This window comes from Hyperoodon ampullatus, assembly GCF_949752795.1.
Source record: "Hyperoodon ampullatus genome assembly, chromosome: 9".
Classification (NCBI taxonomy): Eukaryota; Metazoa; Chordata; class Mammalia; order Artiodactyla; family Ziphiidae; genus Hyperoodon; species Hyperoodon ampullatus.
This window is the reverse complement of record NC_136922.1, coordinates 107,181,629-107,200,533: the sequence shown is the minus strand read 5'-3', so window position 1 is coordinate 107,200,533 and position 18,905 is coordinate 107,181,629. Positions and strand designations below refer to the sequence as shown.

Genomic DNA, 18,905 nt, shown 5'->3' with positions numbered 1-18,905 from the left:
GGGGCTAAACAATATGTTACTGAACAACCAATGGGTCACTGAAGAAATCAAAGAAGAAATTTAAAAATACCTGTAGACAAATGAAAATGAAAGCACAATGATCCAAAATCTATGGGATTCAGCAAAAGCAATTCTAAGAGGGACATTTATAGTTATAAAAGCCTACCTCAGGAAACAAGAAAAATTTCAAATAAAGAATCTTACTGTATACCTAAAAGAACTAGAAAAAAGAACAAACAAAACTCAAAGTTAGTAGAAGGAAAGAAATCGTAAAAGATCACAGCAGAAATAAATGAAATAGAAACTAAAAAAAAAAATAGAAAAGATCAATGAAATTAAGAGTTGGTTCTTTGAAAAGATAAAATTGATAAGCCTTTACCCAGACTGATTAAGAAAAAAAGAGAGGGCCCAAATTAATATCAGAAATTAAAAAGAAGACATTATAACCTATACCACAGAAATACAAAGGATCATAAGAGATTACTAAGAACAACTATATGCCAATAAAATGGACAACCTAGAAGAAATGGACAAATTCCTAGAAATGTACGTTCTCCCAAGACTGAACCAGGAAGAAATAAGAAAATATGAATAGACCAATAGCCAGTAATGAAATAGAATCAGTAATAAAAGCTCCCAGCAAACAAAAGTCCAGGACCAGATGGCTTCAGAAATGAATTCTACCACACATTTAGAGAAGAGTTAACACCTGTCCTTTGCAAACTATTCCAAACAATTGCAAAGGAAGACATGCTATCACCCTGATATCAAAACCAGACAAAGCTATCACACAAAAAAATTACAGATGAATAGCACTGAGGAACATGTACAAAAATCCTCAACAAAATCTTAGCAAACGAAATTCAACAGTACATTAAAAGGATCATACGCCAATAAATAAATAAGTCAAGTGGTATTTATTCCAGGGATGCAAGGATGGTTCAATATCTGCAAATAGATCAATGTGATATATCACATTAAGACAGTTGAAGTATGAAAATCATATGATCATCTCAATAGATGCAGAAAAAGCTTTTGACAAAATTCAGTATCCATTTATGATAAAAACTCTGCACAAACTGGGTAGAGGGAACATACCTCAACATAATAAAGCCCATATATGATAAGCACACAGCTAACATCATACTCAGTGGTGAAAAGCTGAAAGCACTTTCTGTAAGATCAGGAACAAGACAATGATGTCCAGTCCTGCCACTTTTATTCAACATAGTATTTGAAGTCCTAGCCACAGCAGTCAGACAAGAAAAAGAAATAAAAGGAATCCAAATTAGGAAGAAGTAAAACTGTCACTGTTTGCTGATGACATGATACTAAGAGAATCCTACAGACACCACCAAAAAACTATTAGACCCCATCAATGAATTCCATAAAGTTGCAGGATGCAAAATGAATATACAGAAATCAGTATACAGAAATCTGTTGCATTTCTATACACTAACAACAAACTATCAGAAAAAGAAATTAAGAAAATAATCTCATTTACCATTACACCAAAAAAACTAGGAATATATCTAAATAAGGGGGCAAAGACCTGTACTCAGAAAACACTGATGAAAGAAATTGAAAGCAACACAACAGATGAAGAGAAATACTGTGTTCATGGATTGGAAGAACTAACGTTAAAATGACCATACTACCCAAAGCAATCTACAGATTCAGTACAATCAAAATACCAATGACATTTTTCACAGAACTAGAACAAATAATTCTAAAATTTGTATGGAACTACAAAAGATACTGAATTGCCAAAACAATTTTGAGAAGGAAGAATGAAGCTGGAGGTATCAATGCTTCCTGATTTTAAACTATACTACAAAGCTACAGTCATCAAAACACCATGGTACTGGCACAAAAACAGACACATAGATCAATGGAACAGAATAGAGAGCCCAGAAGTTAACCCATTCAGCTACGTCAATTAATCTGTGACAAAGGAGGCAAGAATGTACAATGGGGGGAAAGACAGCCTCTTCAATAAATGGTGTTGTAAAAACTGGACAGCTATGTGCAAAAGAATCAAACTGGACCACTCTCTCACATCATGCACAAAAATAAATTCAAAACAGATTATTTAAGTGTAAGACCAGAAATCATAAAAGTTCTAGAAGAAAACATAGGCAGTATGCTTTTTTTTTTATTTTTTTATTATTAGTTTCTGCTTTATAACAAAGTGAATCAGTCATACATATACATCTGTTCCCACCTCCCCTCCCTCATGCATCTCCCTCCCTCCCACCCTCCCCATCCCACCCCTCCAGGCGGTCACAAAGCACCGAGCTGATCTCCCTGTGCTCTGCGGCTGCTTCCCACTATCTATCTACCTTACGTTTGGTAGTGTATATATGTCCATGCCTCCCTTTCCCTTTGTCACAGCTTACCCTTCCCCCTCCCCATATCCTCAAGTCCATTCTCAAGTAGGTCTGTGTCTTTATTCCCGTTTTACCCCTAGGTTCTTCATGACATTTTTTTTTTTAAATTCCATATATATGTGTTAGCATACGGTATTTGTCTTTCTCTTTCTGACTTACTTCACTCTGTATGACAGACTCTAGGTCTATCCACCTCATTACAAATAGCTCAGTTTCGTTTCTTTTTATGGCTGAGTAATATTCCATTGTATATATGTGCCACATCTTCTTTATCCATTCATCCGATGATGGACACTTAGGTTGTTTCCAGCTCCGGGCTATTGTGAATAGAGCTGCAATGAACATTTTGGTACATGTCTCTTTTTGAATTATGGTTTTCTCAGGGTATATGCCTAGTAGTGGGATTGCTGGGTCATATGGTAGTTCTATTTTTAGTTTTTTAAGGAACCTCCATACTGTTCTCCATAGTGGCTGTACCAATTCACATTCCCACCAGCAGTGCAAGAGTGTTCCCTTTTCTCCACACCCTCTCCAGCATTTATTGTTTCTAGATTTCTTGATGATGGCCATTCTGACTGGTGTGAGATGATATCTCATTGTAGTTTTGATTTGCATTTCTCTAATGATTAATGATGTTGAGCATTCTTTCATGTGTTTGTTGGCAGTCTGTATATCTTCTTTGGAGAAATGCCTATTTAAGTCTTCTGCCCATTTTTGGATTGGGTTGTTTGTTTTTTTGCTATTGAGCTGCATGAGCTGTTTATAAATTTTGGAGATTAATCCTTTGTCAGTTGCTTCATTTGCAAATATTTTCTCCCATTCTGAGGGTTGTCTTTTGGTCTTGTTTATGGTTTCCTTTGCTGTGCAAAAGCTTTGAAGTTTCATTAGGTCCCATTTGTTTATCTTTGTTTTTATTTCCATTTCTCTAGGAGGTGGGTCCAAAAGGATCTTGCTGTGATTTATGTCATAGAGTGTTCTACCTATGTTTTCCTCTAAGAGTTTGATAGTTTCTGGCCTTACATTTAGGTCTTTAATCCATTTTGAGCTTATTTTTGTGTATGGTGTTAGGGAATGATCTAATCTCATACTTTTACATGTCCCTGTCCAGTTTTCCCAGCACCACTTATTGAAGAGGCTGTCCTTTCTCCACTGTACATTCCTACCTCCTTTATCAAAGATAAGTTGGCCATATGTGCGTGGGTTTATCTCTGGGCTTTCTATCCTGATCCACTGATCTATCTTTCTGTTTTTATGCCAGTACCACACTGTCTTAATTACTGTAGCTTTGTAGTATAGTCTGAAGTCAGGCAGCCTGATTCCTCCAGCTCCGTTTTTCGTTCTCAAGATTGCTTTGGCTATTCGGGGTCTTTTGTTTTTCCAAACAAATTTTGAAATTTTTTGTTCTACTTCTGTGAAAAATGCCAGTGGTAGTTTGATAGGGATTGCATTGAATCTGTAGATTGCTTTGGGTAGTAGAGTCATTTTCACAATATTGATTCTTCCAATCCAGGAGCATGGTATATCTCTCCATCTATTTATATCATCTTTAATTTCTTTCATCAGTGTCTTATAATTTTCTGCATACAGGTCTTTTGTCTCCTTAGGTAGGTTTATTCCTAGATATTTTATTCTTTTTGTTGCAATGGTAAATGGGAGTGTTTTCTTGATTTCATTTTCAGATTTTTCATCATTAGTGTACAGGAATGCCAGAGATTTCTGTGCATTAATTTTGTATCCTGCTACTTTACCAAATTCATTGATTAGCTCTAGTAGTTTTTCGGTAGCATCTTTCGGATTCTCTATGTATAGTATCATGTCATCTGCAAACAGTGACAGCTTTACTTCTTCTTTTCCAATTTGGATTCCTTTTATTTCCTTTTCTTCTCTGATTGCTGTGGCTAAAACTTCCAAAACTATGTTGAATAAGAGTGGTGAGAGTGGGCAGCCCTGTCTTGTTCCTGATCTTAGTGGAAATGGTTTCAGTTTTTCACCATTGAGGACAATGTTGGCTGTGGGTTTGTCATATATGGCCTTTATTATGTTGAGGAAAGTTCCCTCTATGCCTGCTTTCTGCAGGGTTTTTATCATAAATGGGTGTTGAATTTTGTCGAAAGCTTTCTCTGCATCTATTGAGATGATCATATGGTTTTTCTCCTTCAACTTGTTAATATGGTGTATCACATTGATTGATTTGCGTATATTGAAGAATCCTTGCATTCCTGGAATAAACCCCACTTGATCATGGTGTATGATCCTTTTAATGTGCTGTTGGATTCTGTTTGCTAGTATTTTGTTGAGGATTTTTGCATCTATGTTCATCAGTGATATTGGCCTGTAGTTTTCTTTCTTTGTGACATCCTTGCCTGGTTTTGGTATCAAGGTGATGGTGGCCTCGTAGAATGAGTTTGGGAGTGTTCCTTCCTCTGATATTGTTTGGAAGAGTTTGAGAAGGATGGGTGTTAGCTCTTCTCTAAATGTTTGATAGAATTCGCCTGTGAAGCCATCTGGTCCTGGGCTTTTGTTTGATGGAAGATTTTTAATCACAGTTTCAATTTCAGTGCTTGTGATTGGTCTATTCATATTTTCTATTTCTTCCTGAGTCAGTCTTGGTAGGTTGTGCATTTCTAAGAATTTGTCCATTTCTTCCAGGTTGTCCATTTTATTGGCATAGAGTTGCTTATAGTAATCTCTCATGATCTTTTGTATTTCTGCAGTGTCAGTTGTTACTTCTCCTTTTTCATTTCTAATTCTACTGATTTGAGTCTTCTCCCTTCTTTTCTTGATGAGTCTGGCTAATGGTTTGTCAATTTTGTTTATCTTCTCAAAGAACCAGCTTTTAGTTTGGTTGATCTTTGCTATCGTTTCCTTCATTTCTTTTTCATTTATTTCTGATCTGATCTTTATGATTTCTTTCCTTCTGCTAACTTTGGGGGTTTTTTGTTCTTCTTTCTCTAATTGCTTTAGGTGCAGGGTCAGGTTGTTTACTCGAAATGTTTCCTGTTTCTTAAGGTGGGATTGTATTGCTATAAACTTCCCCCTTAGAACTGCTTTTGCTGCGTCCCATAGGTTTTGGGTCGTCGTGTCTCCATTGTCATTTGTTTCTAAGTATTTCTTAATTTCCTCTTTGATTTCTTCAGTGATCACTTCATTATTGAGTAGTGTATTGTTTAGCCTCCATGTGTTTGTATTTTTTACAGATCTTTTCCTGTAATTGATGTCTAGTCTCATAGCATTGTGGTCAGAAAAGATACTTGATACAATTTCAATTTTCTTAAATTTACCAAGGCTTGATTTGTGACCCAAGATATGATCTATCCTGGAGAATGTTCCATGAGCACTTGAGAAAAATGTGTATTCTGTTGTTTTTGGGTGGAATGTCCTATAAATATCAATTAAGTCCATCTTGTTTAATGTATCATTTAAAGCTTGTGTTTCCTTATTTATTTTCATTTTGGATGATCTGTCCATTGGTGAAAGTGGGGTGTTAAAGTCCCCTACTATGATTGTGTTACTGTCGATTTCCCCTTTTATGGCTGTTAGTATTTGCCTTATGTATTGAGGTGCTCCTATGTTGGGTGCATAAATATTTACAATTGTTATATCTTCTTCTTGGATCGATCCCTTTATCGTTATGTAGTGTCCTTCTTTGTCTCTTCTAATAGTCTTTATTTTAAAGTCTATTTTGTCTGATATAAGAATTGCTACTCCAGCTTTCTTTTGATTTCCATTTGCATGGAATATCTTTTTCCATCCCTTTACTTTCAATCTGTATGTGTCTCTAGGTCTGAAGTGGGTCTCTTGTAGACAGCATATATATGGGTCTTGTTTTTGTATCCATTCAGCCACTCTGTGTCTTTTGGTGGGAGCATTTAGTCCATTTACATTTAAGGTAATTATTGATATGTATGTTCCTATTGCCATTTCCTTAATGCCTTTGGGTTCGTTATTGTAGGTATAGTCCTTCTGTTGTGTTTCTTGCCTAGAGAAGTTCCTTTAGCATTTGTTGTAAAGCTGGTTTGGTGGTGCTGAACTCTCTCAGCTTTTGCTTGTCTGTAAAGGTTTTAATTTCTCCATCAAATCTGAATGAGATCCTTGCTGGGTAGAGTAATCTTGGTTGCAGGTTTCTCTCCTTCATCACTTTCATTATGTCCTGCCACTCCCTTCTGGCTTGTAGAGTTTCTGCTGAGAGATCAGCTGTTAACCTGATGGGGATTCCCTTGTGTGTTATTTGTTGTTTTTCCCTTGCTGCTTTTAATATGATTTCTTTGTGTTTAATTTTTGACAGTTTGATTAATATGTGTCTTGGCGTATTTCTTCTTGGATTTATTCTGTATGGGACTCTCTGTGCCTCCTGGACTTGATTAACTATTTCCTTTCCCATATTAGGGAAGTTTTCAACTATAATCTCTTCAAATATTTTCTCAGTCCCTTTCTTTTTCTCTTCTTCTTCTGGAACCCCTATAATTCGAATGTTGGTGCGTTTAATGTTGTCCCAGAGGTCTCTGAGACTGTCCTCTGTTCTTTTCATTCTTTTTTCTTTATTTTTCTCTGCATCAGTTATTTCCACTATTTTATCTTCCACCTCACTTATCCATTCTTCTGCCTCAGTTATTCTGCTATTGATCCCATCTAGAGTATTTTTCATTTCATTTATTGTGTTTTTAATCGATGCTTGATTCATCTTTAGTTCTTCTAGGTCCTTGTTAACTGTTTCTTGCATATTGTCTATTCTATTTCCAAGATTTTGGATCTGTGAAATAGAATCTTGGATCAGCTTTACTATCCTTATTCTGAATTCTTTTTCAGGTAGACTGCCTATTACCTCTTCATTTGTTAGGTCTGGTAGGTTTTTATCTTGCTCCTTCACCTGCTGTGTGTTTTTCTGCTTTCTCATTTTGCTTATGTTACTGTGTTTGGGGTCTCCTTTTTGCAGGCTGCAGATTCGTAGTTCCCGTTGTTTTTGGTGTCTGTCCCCCGTGGCTAAGGTTGTTTCAGTAGGTTGTGTAGGCTTCCTGGTGGGGGGGACTAATGCCTGTGTTCTGGTGGTTGAAGCTCGATCTTGTCTTTCTGGTGGACAGGTCCACGTCTGGTGGTGTGTTTTGGGGTGCCTGTGGCCTTATTATGTTTTTAGGTATCCTCTCTGCTAATGGGTGGGGTTGTGTTCCTGCCTTGCTAGTTGCTTGGCATAGGGTGACCAGCACTGTAGCTTGCTGGTCGTTGACTGAAGCTGGGTGCTGGTGTTGAGATGGAGATCCCTGGGAGATTTTCGCTGCTTGATATTATGTGGAGCTGGGAGGTCTCTTGTGGACCCGTGTCCTGAAGTTGGCTCTCCCACTTCAGAGGCACAGCACTAACTCCTGGCTGCAGCACCAAGAGCCTTTCATCCACCCGGCTCAGAATAACAGTGAGAAAAAGTAGAAAGAAATAATTAGTAGAAGAAAGAAAGAGAGATTGAAAGAAAGGAAGAAGGGAAGTAAGGAAGGAAGGAAGGAAGAAAGAAAGGAGGGAGGGAGGAAGGATGGAAAGAAAGGAAAGAAAGGAGGGAGGGAGGGAGGAATGAAAGCAAAAGGAAGAGTGAATGGAAGAAGAGAGGGAGGGAGGGAGGAAGGAAAGAAAGAAAGAAAGACAGGAGGGAGGGAGGGAGGGAGGAAGGAAGGAAAGAAAAAGAAAGTGGAAAGAAGAAGGGTGGGAGGGAGGGAGGGATGGAGGAAAGAAAAAGAAAGAAGGAAAGGAGGAGCAGAGGGAGGGAGGGAGGAAGGGAAGGGAGGAAAAAAAGAAAGAGCAGGTAAAGTAAAATAGAATAAAGTATGAAATATAGTAGCGTTATTAAAATTAAAAAGTAATTATTGAAAAAAAACACGGACCGAAAGAACCCTGGGACATATGGTGGAAGCAAAGCTATACAGAGAGAATCTTACACAGAAGATTACACATACACATTCACAAAAAGAGAGCAGGGGGAAAAATCAAAAATCTTGCTCTCCAAGTCCACCTCCTCGATTTGGGATAATTCGTTGTAAAAAGAGGAAAAGGGCGAAAAGTCTGAAATCTTGCTAAGTCCACCTCCTTAATTTGAGATAATTCGTTGTAAAAAGAGGAAAAAAAAAAGGGGGGGGAAAGTCTTAAATCTTGTCCTCAAGGTCCACTTCCTCAATTTGGGATGATTCGCTGTCCATTCATGCACTCCACAGACGCAGGGCACATCAAATGGACCGTGGAGCTTTAATCCGCTGCCTCGGAGGCTGCACAGAGAGATTTCCCTGTCTCTGCTCTCACAACTCCCGGGTCCCAGCCTTGGACCTGGCCCCGCCTCTCCGCATAGGTCGCCGGAGGGCGTCCGTTCTTCGCTCAGGCAGGACGGGTTTAAAGGAGCCGCTGATTCGGGGGCTCTGGCTCACTCAGGCAGAGGGGAGGGAGGGGAATGCCCTCTCCTCGCGCACCAGGCAACAAAAGGGAAAAAAGTCTCTTGCCTCTCCGGTAGCTCCAGACCCTTTCCCCGGACTCCCTCCGGGCTAGCACTAACCCCTTCAGGGTCTCTTCCTGCCGCCAGCCCCAGACCTCTCCCTGCGCTCCGACTGAACGCTGATACCCGAGCCTCAGCTCCCAGCCCCGCCCGCCCTGGCGGCCGAGCAGACAAGTCTCTCGGGCTGGTGTGTGCCTGAGGGCACCGATCCTCTGTGCCAAAATCTCTCTGCTTTGCCCTCCACACCCCTGTTGCTGTGCTCTCCTCCGCTACTCCGAAGCTTTCCCCCTCCGCCACCTGCAGTCTCCGCCCTCGAAGGGGCTTGTAGTGTGTAGAAACCTTCCCTCCTTCACGGCTCCCTCCCACTGGTGCAGGTCCCGTCCATATCCTATTGTCTCTGTTTATTCTTTTTTTCTTTTGACCTACCCAGGTATGTGGGGAGTTTCTTGCCTTTTGGGGGGTCTGAGGTCTTCTGTCAGCGTTCAGTAGGTGTTCTGTTGGAGTTGTTCCACGTGTAGATGAATTTCTGATGTATCTGTGGGGAGGAAGGTGATCTCCGCGTCTTACTCTTCCGCCATCTTCCTCCGGCCCCTTAGGCAGTATGCTCTTTGACATCAGCCTTAGCAATATGTTTTTGGGATCTGTCTCCTCAGGCAAGGGAAACAAAAGCAAAAATAAACAACTGGGACTACATCAAACTAAAAATCTTGCACAATGAAAGAAACTGTCAACAAAATAAGGCTGCCTACTGAACGGGAGAAGATATTTGCAAATGATATATCCGATAAGGAGTTAATATCCAAAATATACAAAGGCTCAATATCAAAAAAACAAACAACCCAATCAAAAAATTGGCAGAAGATCTAAGTAGACATTTCTCCAAAGAGGACATACAAGTGGCCAAAAGACACATGAAAAGATGCTCAACATTGCTAATTATTAGAGAAATGCAAATCAAAACTACAACGAGGTATTACCTCACACTGGTCAGAATGGCCATCATCAAAAAGTCTACAAATAATAAATGCTAGAGAGGGTATGGAGAAAAAGGAACCCTCCTGCACTGTTGATGGGAATGTAAATTGGTGCAGTCACTATGGAGAACAGTAGGGAGTTTCCTTAAAAAACTAAAGATAGAGTTACCATTCGATCCTGCAATCCCGCTCCTGGGTATTTATCTGAAGAAAATGAAAACACTAATTAGAAAATATGCACCCCTATGTTCATTGCAGCATTATTTATAATAGCTAAGATATGGAAGCAACCAAAGTGCCCATCAGTAGATGAATGGATAAAGATGTGGTGTGTGTGTATATCCACACACACCACACACACACACACACACACACACACTGGAATATTACTCAAACATAAAAAAGATCGAAATATAACCATTTGTGACAACATGGATAGACCTAGAGGGTATTACGCTTGCTGAAGTAGGTCAGACAGAGAAAGACAAATACTGTATGATTTCACTGATAATATGAAATCTAAGAAACAAAACAAATGAACAAACATAGCAAAACGGAAACAGATTTATAGATACAGAGAGCAGGTGGTTTCCAGAGGGAGGGCGGTAAGGGGAGGAAAGAAATAGGTGAGGAGATTAGAGTTGCAAAATTCAGTCTGAAATGTACAGTGTGGGGAATATAGTCAATAACTATGTAACTAGACATCGTGATCATTTTGAAATGTATAGAAGTATTGAATCACTATGTCGTGTAACAGGAACTTACATAGTGTTTTAGGTCGATCATACTTCAAAAACAAACTCATAGGAAAAAAGATCAGATTTGTGGTTAGCAGGGACGGGAGGTGGATGGAAGGGGAACTGGATGAAGGCCGTCAAAAGGTACAGACTTCCAGTTACAAGATAAATGAGTACTAGGGGTGTGATATGCAACATGATACCTAGAGTTAACACTGCTGTGTGCTGTAGAGGCAGGTTGTTAAGGGGGTAAATCCTGAGAGTTCTCATCACATGGAAAAAGTTCTTTTTAACTTTTTAAAGTTTTGATGTGTTTGAGTTGATGAATGTTCACTAAACTTATTGTAATAATCATTTCCTTTGTATGTGAGTCCAATCATTATGCTGCACACATTAAACTTACATAGTGAGGTATGTAAATTATATCTCAATAAAACTGGAAGAAAAGAATTAAAATAAAAAGTACATTGTACAGTTTAATTATTGCTGTGATACAATCCTCTCAGACATTTTAGAAAAGTGATTATTTAAGGCTTCTTGTCTAATAGAAGATTTTCAGAAGTGAAGAACTGTGTGGTACCAGAGTAATCTTTTAGTCAGTCGATATTAGTTAGATTTTTAAAACATTAAATTTGAAACAACAAGGTCTTTAGAGCTCGTCCCTGTAATCTCTAATATTTTGTCTGCTGCCTCACACGTACTCTAGCAACAGACTCCTGGATTTCTGTCTGTGAGGCCAACCTGAGGTATCTGGGGACCAGAACATCTAATGAGAGAGATTGCTCTTCACCTGCTGTTTCTCACTGGGTCTTGACCCTGATTCTCAAGATACCAAGTTGAGTCCACTAAGAAGTTCTAGTGAAAGTATTTTTCTGTTGTTCATAACATACCTTCCATTCTCACTCTGCAAATGCTTTCTGCCCCCGACTTCACTCTCATGCAGTGGTGCTGTCCCAGCACGACACAGGCCAAGTTCTGGGCGGTGCCAAATTGCTATTTAGCATACGACAGTGGTTTCCAAAGTGGAGTTTGTTTCCCGTCCATTCACAAAGTAAGTCATTGGGCTGTGTGAAGAAACTATTAGAACTTGTATTTATTTTTATTGTTATAATTTTTAAAGTTTTTGTGTAAAATAATGTATATGTCAGTGAGTAGTACATATATATCAATAGTTTATAAATAATTAAAATACACATATAATGGGTATATGTACTCTAATTTTATTTTTGCTTTTGGTGGTGTATGATCAAAAATTTTTGAGACCGGATAAGACTCTTATAGTGCATCTGGGTGAGGGTTTTTATTCTGTTATTTGTCAGTTCCTCCATAAATATGAGCTTCATGATATGCACAATGTGTGTATGTGTGCGTGCACGCGTGCCCCCTCATATGTGTGTTTTTCTTGTGAAAAATTCCGTGGCTCTCACCAGATTCTCGGGAGTCTTTGGCCCTAAAGATCAAATATGCTGGGCTTCCCTGGTGGCTCAGTGGTTAAGAATCCACCTGCCAATGCAGGGGACATGGGTTGGAGCCCTGGTTCGGGAAGATCCTGCATGTCGTGGTGCAACTAATCCCACGTACCACAACTACTAAGCCTGTGCTCTAGAGCCCACGATCCACAACTACTGAAGCCCGTGTGCCTAGAGCCCATGCTCCACAACAAGAGAAGCCAGCGCAATGAGAAGCCTGCGGGCACCTCAACGAAGAGTAGCCCCTGCTTGCTGAAACTAGAGAAAGCCCGCGCTCAGCAATGAAGACCCACTGCAGACAAAAATAAATAAATAAAATAAATAAATGTATTTTTAAAAATGCATAAAATCAAATATGTTTATCTGGGATCCCTGGGCCATGAAACCACTGAAGTTCATTTTGGGAGGACTGTACCTTGTTTACATATAACTGCCTAGTTTAAAGTAAGTGGTACTAACTGATTCACTTTGTTATAAAGCAGAAACTAACACACCATTGTAAAACAATTGTACTCCAATAAAGATGTAAAAAAATAAATAAAAAAATAAGTGGTACTTCATTTGAAAAATAATATATATGATTAGATAACATATTCTTTTTGCTTTTTAATTAATTTTTGACTGCATTGGGTCTTCGTTGCTGCGCGCGGGCTTTCTCTAGTTGCGGCGAGCGGGGGCTACTCTGTTGCAGTGCGCGGGCTTCTCACTACGGTGGCTTCTCTTGTTGTGGAGCACAGACTCTAGGTGCACGGGCTTTAGTAGTTGTGGCTCGCAGGCTCTAGAGCGCAGGCTCAGTAGTTGTGGCGCACGGACTTAGTTGCTCCGCGGCATGTGGCATCTTCCCGGACCAGGGCTTGAACCCATGTCCCCTGCATTGGCAGGCATATTCTTAACCACTGTGCCACCAGGGAGGTCCCATATTCTTTTTAATAGATTGAAGTCTTATTAAGTCTTTAGTCTGATAAACTGCTGCCAGAATTGTTGCCATGATCTCATGGTTTGACCTATGCTGCATACTCTACTAGGGTCTGGGTCCCTTTTACCTTCTTTTAAAAGATATTTTATTGTATGTTTTCACTAACTTTATACTTCTTTAAAATATTATGATAGTTTAATGTCTCTCAAATTCAAATACATTGGCCCTGGATAGATGTGGTTACGAAAGAGCTGCTATTTGAAACCTGCTGTTTTTCTGTTGTCTCCATAAGCTGCTTTTGTGGAGTCTGTCTGTATAATAGGTGATGGGATTGCATTGAGTGGGGATGTGAGTTAAGTTTAAAAGTCAGCTGATAAGGTGAAATTGAGTTTAGTCAAAGTTATTCTTGAAATTCTTAGATCACCCATAAAATTAAAGGGATATGATTTTGTCTATACAGTCCTTTGTGGTTAAAATTTTATATGGCCCCGAGTAGCTCTTCAGTTTCTTCCTTAAAGAGTGTCAACAATCCCATCATCTCTCAGTTGACTGACCACTTGAATGCTGTTTTACTTATTTACTTATTCATTTACCAGTAGTCAGAAAAACCCTACCATTCACATATTCTTTCCAGTAAGTGTTGGGCCTAGGACACGAGCTCACTGAATAGAATGACTATTCAGATTTTTTTTTCAATAAGAAGACTTGTTTTTTAAATGTGTATAGGTGAATTTAAGTAACTTCAATGCATATATGATACAACTGCACTGCATTTCCAACCTATACAACATAATTACACTGTATTTCCAGCGTTGGCCATTTCCCTGCACAAGCCTGTAGCATCCAACTCAGATGAATAATGTGTGTGTGTGTTTTTTCCCTTGGAAAGGAATCTATTTGTTTATTCGTTATGTAATAAGTTTTAAGTATGTGCGAGGCATTGCTCTGGGCATTGGAATTATAGGAATGAAAATGACACAGTCCCTGTTCTTATAGAACTTACATTCTAGTGGCGAAAGTAGGCAATAAATAAACCACAAAGGAGGGCTTCCCTGGTGGCTCAGTGGTTGAGAGTCCGCCTGCCAATGCAGGGGACATGGGTTCGTGCCCCGGTCCGGGAAGATCCCACATGCCGCGAAGCGGCTGGGCCCGTGAGCCATGGCTGCTGAGCCTGCGTGTCCGGAGCCTGTGCTCCACAATGGGAGAGGCCACAACAGTGAGAGGCCCGCGTACCGCAAAAAAAAAAAAACAAACCACAAAGGAAAAGAAACATTTCGGGCAGTGTGTGCTGTGAAGAAACATAATCAGGGTGGAGGGCCTTGGCAGGTCTGCTGTCTGGGGAAGGGGAATCAGGTGGCCTCTCGGAAGAGGTGACATGTGAACAGGAACCTGCATGAAGAGGGAACAAGGGTGGGGGAGGTGAGAGGGTTTGTCAGGTGTCTCTTCCATCACAGCCCTAGTTTCCTAGTGCAGGGGAGCAGGCTGCACCCACCCGCCCCACACGAGTGGCACGGTGGGTTTCTTGTCGATGTAGGCGAAACTTCTGAGCAAGTGACTCATGTCAACGCCATTGCTTATGGCTTCCAAGAGGCTGCGATATGTGGGCAGAGTCGCTTAGGGTTGACTGGGGTTTTCCCACCAGGTAACAGCCGTGCGTTTTACCTAGGATCCCACTAACAGAAATGAGAAAGTCCATGGAATTTGATCCATCTGATTTGTACTTTATCTTGTTATGTATATATAAATTTATTGTACCTGATTTTATTAAGGGCTATTTTATTTATTTTTAACAGGAATCACTAGATTTGATCTACTTGGAGACTTTGGAAGGTTTAATTGGCTGGGAAATTTCTATATTGTGTTATCCTACAATTTGCTTTTTGCTATTATGACAACATTGTGTCTGGTCAGAAAATTCACCTCTGCTGTACGAGAAGAACTTTTCAAGGCCCTAGGTAATTCTGAGGTTTATGGGTATTTTTCTCTTTTTCTACTTATTAATAATTTTGACATTTCAGCTAATTTTAAGTCTTCACCTATTCATTTTTCCAAATGTGTAAATCCTTAGAGGTCACATTCCTGACCCACTACTTACTGGTTATGCTCTTGTATAAAATCACTTCATTAAGTCTCATCTTTCTCATCTGTAAAATGGTGATAATATCTTCTTCTTTTAGGACTGTTGTGAATATTAACTGAAATAGTTCTTTTAAGGGCCTAAGCATAATCCTAGCACATGGTAGGAGCTCAGTAAACATTAGCTCTTTGATTATGATGATGAGGGTAGGTGTGATGAGCTGAGGAAGATGATGTGCTAAAGGCTTATATTTTGGTATTGATACCTCTTACTATTTTTTAGTTAAAGGTTTTTTTGAGGATTGGATTTTATAGGTATCAGGCTGACCCACAATTATAATTCTCTTCAGTTAGTCAAATAATAACTCAGAATAAAAATATTAGTGTTCTTGGCATTAATAAGAGGGAGGGCATTCATTATGTATTCTACGAGTCATATGCACTGTGACAGTAGTAAAAACTCATAGGTTTGGTTAAGCTATAAAGGGTACAAATGTAACCTATGAATGTATTTTTCATGCCTGCTTCAACATTAGTACTAAACGTATTTCAGGCTTTGTATTTTAGGAATACCAGGACAATATAAACTGTCTTGCTGTATAAACCCTCTTGGGTTTAGGGTGTGTAATTTTATAAAAGAAGGGAAAGGTACTGATTTATTGTAGAAAGTCCTGACATTAGCTCATTTACCTGAATTGACATCATTTGAATGCTTATACTCCGTATTCCTTTGTGGCTTTTAGCTATTGCAAAAGGCAACATAATGATTGATTCGTTAAGATTCTGTTTTCAGTTACTTTAAACCTTATGAACAACAATAAAGCTTTGCAAAGCACCAAGCCTTTCCAGCCCTGATGCTTGAAAGGATGACCTTTAGGAAGGAAAAAGGATTTCAGATTATCTATACATGTCTGTTTTACTGCAAATTTATCGTGAGAGGGGGTGGCTGATGAGATATTGGCCCGAAAGGGAAAGTTACATCTCATTTCAGCTGAAGCACCATATAATTTATGGATTTTAATGCCTAGGTTCCTTAATGCTGGTCAGATTAAAATCTAAAGATGAAGTCAGAATCAAACAGTCCTCTCAGCCAAATTTTTAGAGTTAAAATTTCATTTTTAAGCCTGTTGTAGCATCAGCAGTATTAGTTAGCCATAATCTCAGATAAATTCCTACTTACCATTCACGAAAATGAGATGGTTATGAATAAATTGCAGTAAATTTAGCGTTTGAGTTGGGTATTCTGGATACCATCTTGCTAAGGAAGTCTTTATTAAAGCAGTAAAATGTAATTTAACCTAAGGTAAAGGTTGTAAATGTTGTGTTGGCTCTTTGGCCATAAGAGGCAGTGAAATCATCAAGAGTTGTGTAAAACATCTAATAGATACAGTTTTTTTTCCCTAATGTTTTCTGTTACTCTTTGGAAGGCTCTAAGGAGGCAATGCCTTATGCCTAGAAAAAGATCCTCATTAAGTGTATGTCATGTGTGAATGATCTGAGATCTTAAATATGATTTCACTGGGAATCATAATTTGATTATAAAATATAAAATTTAACTATATCCTTTCTTTTTTCTTTTTCTTCTTCTTTTGTGTGTGTGTGGGAGGTGGGGTGGGAGGGATTTTTCCCTCTGCTGCTGTGCGTTGAGAATCATAACATCTATCTCATAGAGTACCTGGCACATAGCAGACACTCAGAATGTAGCTACCATGATGGTGGTGGAGGTGATTGTTTTTGCGAAAGAGAGACATTGTAGTTTTCCTGAATGCATAACCTGTGCTACACCCAGGTTTTAGAAGTAACTCATTGAAATAATCGATCCTAAAGGGGTGCTGTTCCAGTGAGGGCATTGATCACTTGGTCGCTGCTCTCTTTGCCCTCTTCCTTCTGTAGCCGGCCTGTGTTAACACGCTTTCTCACGTCCAGCAGTTGTAGGTGCCTTCTGTCACTCAGTGGCTTGGCCGTTCCTGAGACAAGAACTGTTTTTTTGTGTGTGTTGGATTGATTTATTTTTCCTTTCCCAGTCATGCATCATAGACAGGCTCAATTTTACCTTTTCTTTCATTAAGATATGCAGTGATAGAAATTTAAAAATTTGGAGTGCTATGTTGGCTTGCGAGGGATATAAAATTGCTTACCAGTCAGGTAGACAACCATCTGAAATTTTAGGGGAAAAATCATCTTATCCAGGTATATTCTTACAAATATCTGAGCCTCATAAAAATTGTTTCCTCAAAATCTTTTCTATGGATGTGTTGCTTATGTGTTCTTGATTGTCTTTATGCTTCATTTTGTTAAAGTGCTCAGAGCTTTAGGGCTTCCCTGGTGGCGCAGTGGTTGAGAGTCCGCCTGCCGATGCAGGGGACATGGGTTCGTGCCCTGGTCCGGGAAGATCCCACATGCCGTGGAGCGGCTGGGCCTGTGAGCCATGGCCGCTGAGCCTGTGCGTCCGGAGCCTGTGCTCTGCAACGGTAGAGGCCACAGCAGTGAGGGGCCCGCATACCGCAAAAAAAAAAAAAAAAATAAGTGCTCAGAGCTTTAATGCCACTTAAACTCTTAAAATTTCTTCTCACTTTTCTGCCTGTGAGGGCACAGTATTGTTCTGTGTGTCAGGTATACTATGTAAATAATTGCTGTATGATACAGAGGGAAAGTAATGTAACTTAAAAGATAGTAATAATCTTTTACTCTGTGAAATATCTTTGAGTAGTGAAATCTTCTTTATGGTCAGTTTGTTCTGTTGCCACTTCTTTCTTCTTGGTAGTGTCTTCCGTTGCTTTTCTTTTTACTTGCATGCTTTATGTTTTGGTGTGTCTTTCCCTGCATTTTCCTGTGAGTGTGTATGTATGGGTGTCTTTTAAAACAAAAATGGGATCATCCTCGTTTCAGGTTGTTCCCTGGGAAGGGCACTAGGGTGTGGGGATAAGCTTGCAGGAGGAGGTTTATTAGCAGTTGCTCTTGGGACCAAGGTCGAGGGCGGGGCAGGGGCAGGAGCTGTGCGAGGGCAGTGGCCGCTGCATCTCACCGGAAGCCTCAGCCGGCCCCGTGGGATGTTGGATGAAGGAAGGACTCCCAGGCTGCCCTGAACTAGGGGAGGCCTGACTGCCTCCTGGGCAGCTGTCTTCAGCTCAGGCCCGGGCGCTGCCCGTGGGGAGAAGGGCCCTTTCATCCTGCAGGGAGTGTAGCCAGAGGGGCACAGTTCCCTCAGGAGCACGGCACACTCTGCCCGACCTCTCAACAATGCATTACTTCTTACATTTTCTTCATTTTCCTGCAGGGCTTCATAAACTTCACTTATCAGATACTTCAAGGGATTCAGAAACCGCAAAGCCTTCTGCAAATGGGCATCAGAAAGCACTGTGAGACCCACAGCACTGCTCTGCAATCAAGAGCCTGAGCACCCCAAACTCGTGACATTCCCATCAGTCAGGGATGTTTCCTGCTGACTGTGGTCCACGTTTACGGCCTGGGCCTGTCAGTGTTGTTTTCATAATCTAAGAGCTTGGCTGTTGCAGGTCTTCTTATTTTTATTTACCTTTGGGGTGGCCATTGTAGTTCCCAGCCAAGTGCAGCCTCCTCAGGGCGGCGCGCCTTCTGGGGCCATGTTTGCTTGCATCAGTTATGCGCCCATATGAGAGTGTTAGAAAAGGCCAACTTTGGGGCTTTCTAAGGATTCACTTAAATCTTGTTATATATTCCATTCAAAATGAATTCCATTCATGCCCTACATGAAAGGGCATCCTTGGTACTTAGATGTGAAATTTCTGCAAAAAATGAAAGTTTATAGATGATATTGCAGTGGGTACATTGGAACTGTAAATGGTTGCAAATTATATTTTTCACTTCCTTAAAGAAAAAACAAAAGCATAGTTCTGATTTA

The 18,905-nt window shown here is 40.0% G+C and overlaps 1 protein-coding gene across 1 annotated transcript in view; it reads left to right on the top strand.

Annotated features, from left to right (window-relative positions):
- LMBR1 (limb development membrane protein 1) overlaps positions 1-18,388 on the top strand; it is a gene marked incomplete at both ends in the record, with an annotated part of 149,775 nt that extends 131,387 nt beyond the window's left edge. Inside the window, 2 exon segments of the mRNA XM_079711811.1 lie at positions 14,743-14,904; positions 18,303-18,388. Of these exon segments, the coding sequence (XP_079567937.1) occupies positions 14,743-14,904; positions 18,303-18,388 (248 nt within the window).
- Between the last annotated feature and the right edge of the window lie 517 nt (positions 18,389-18,905).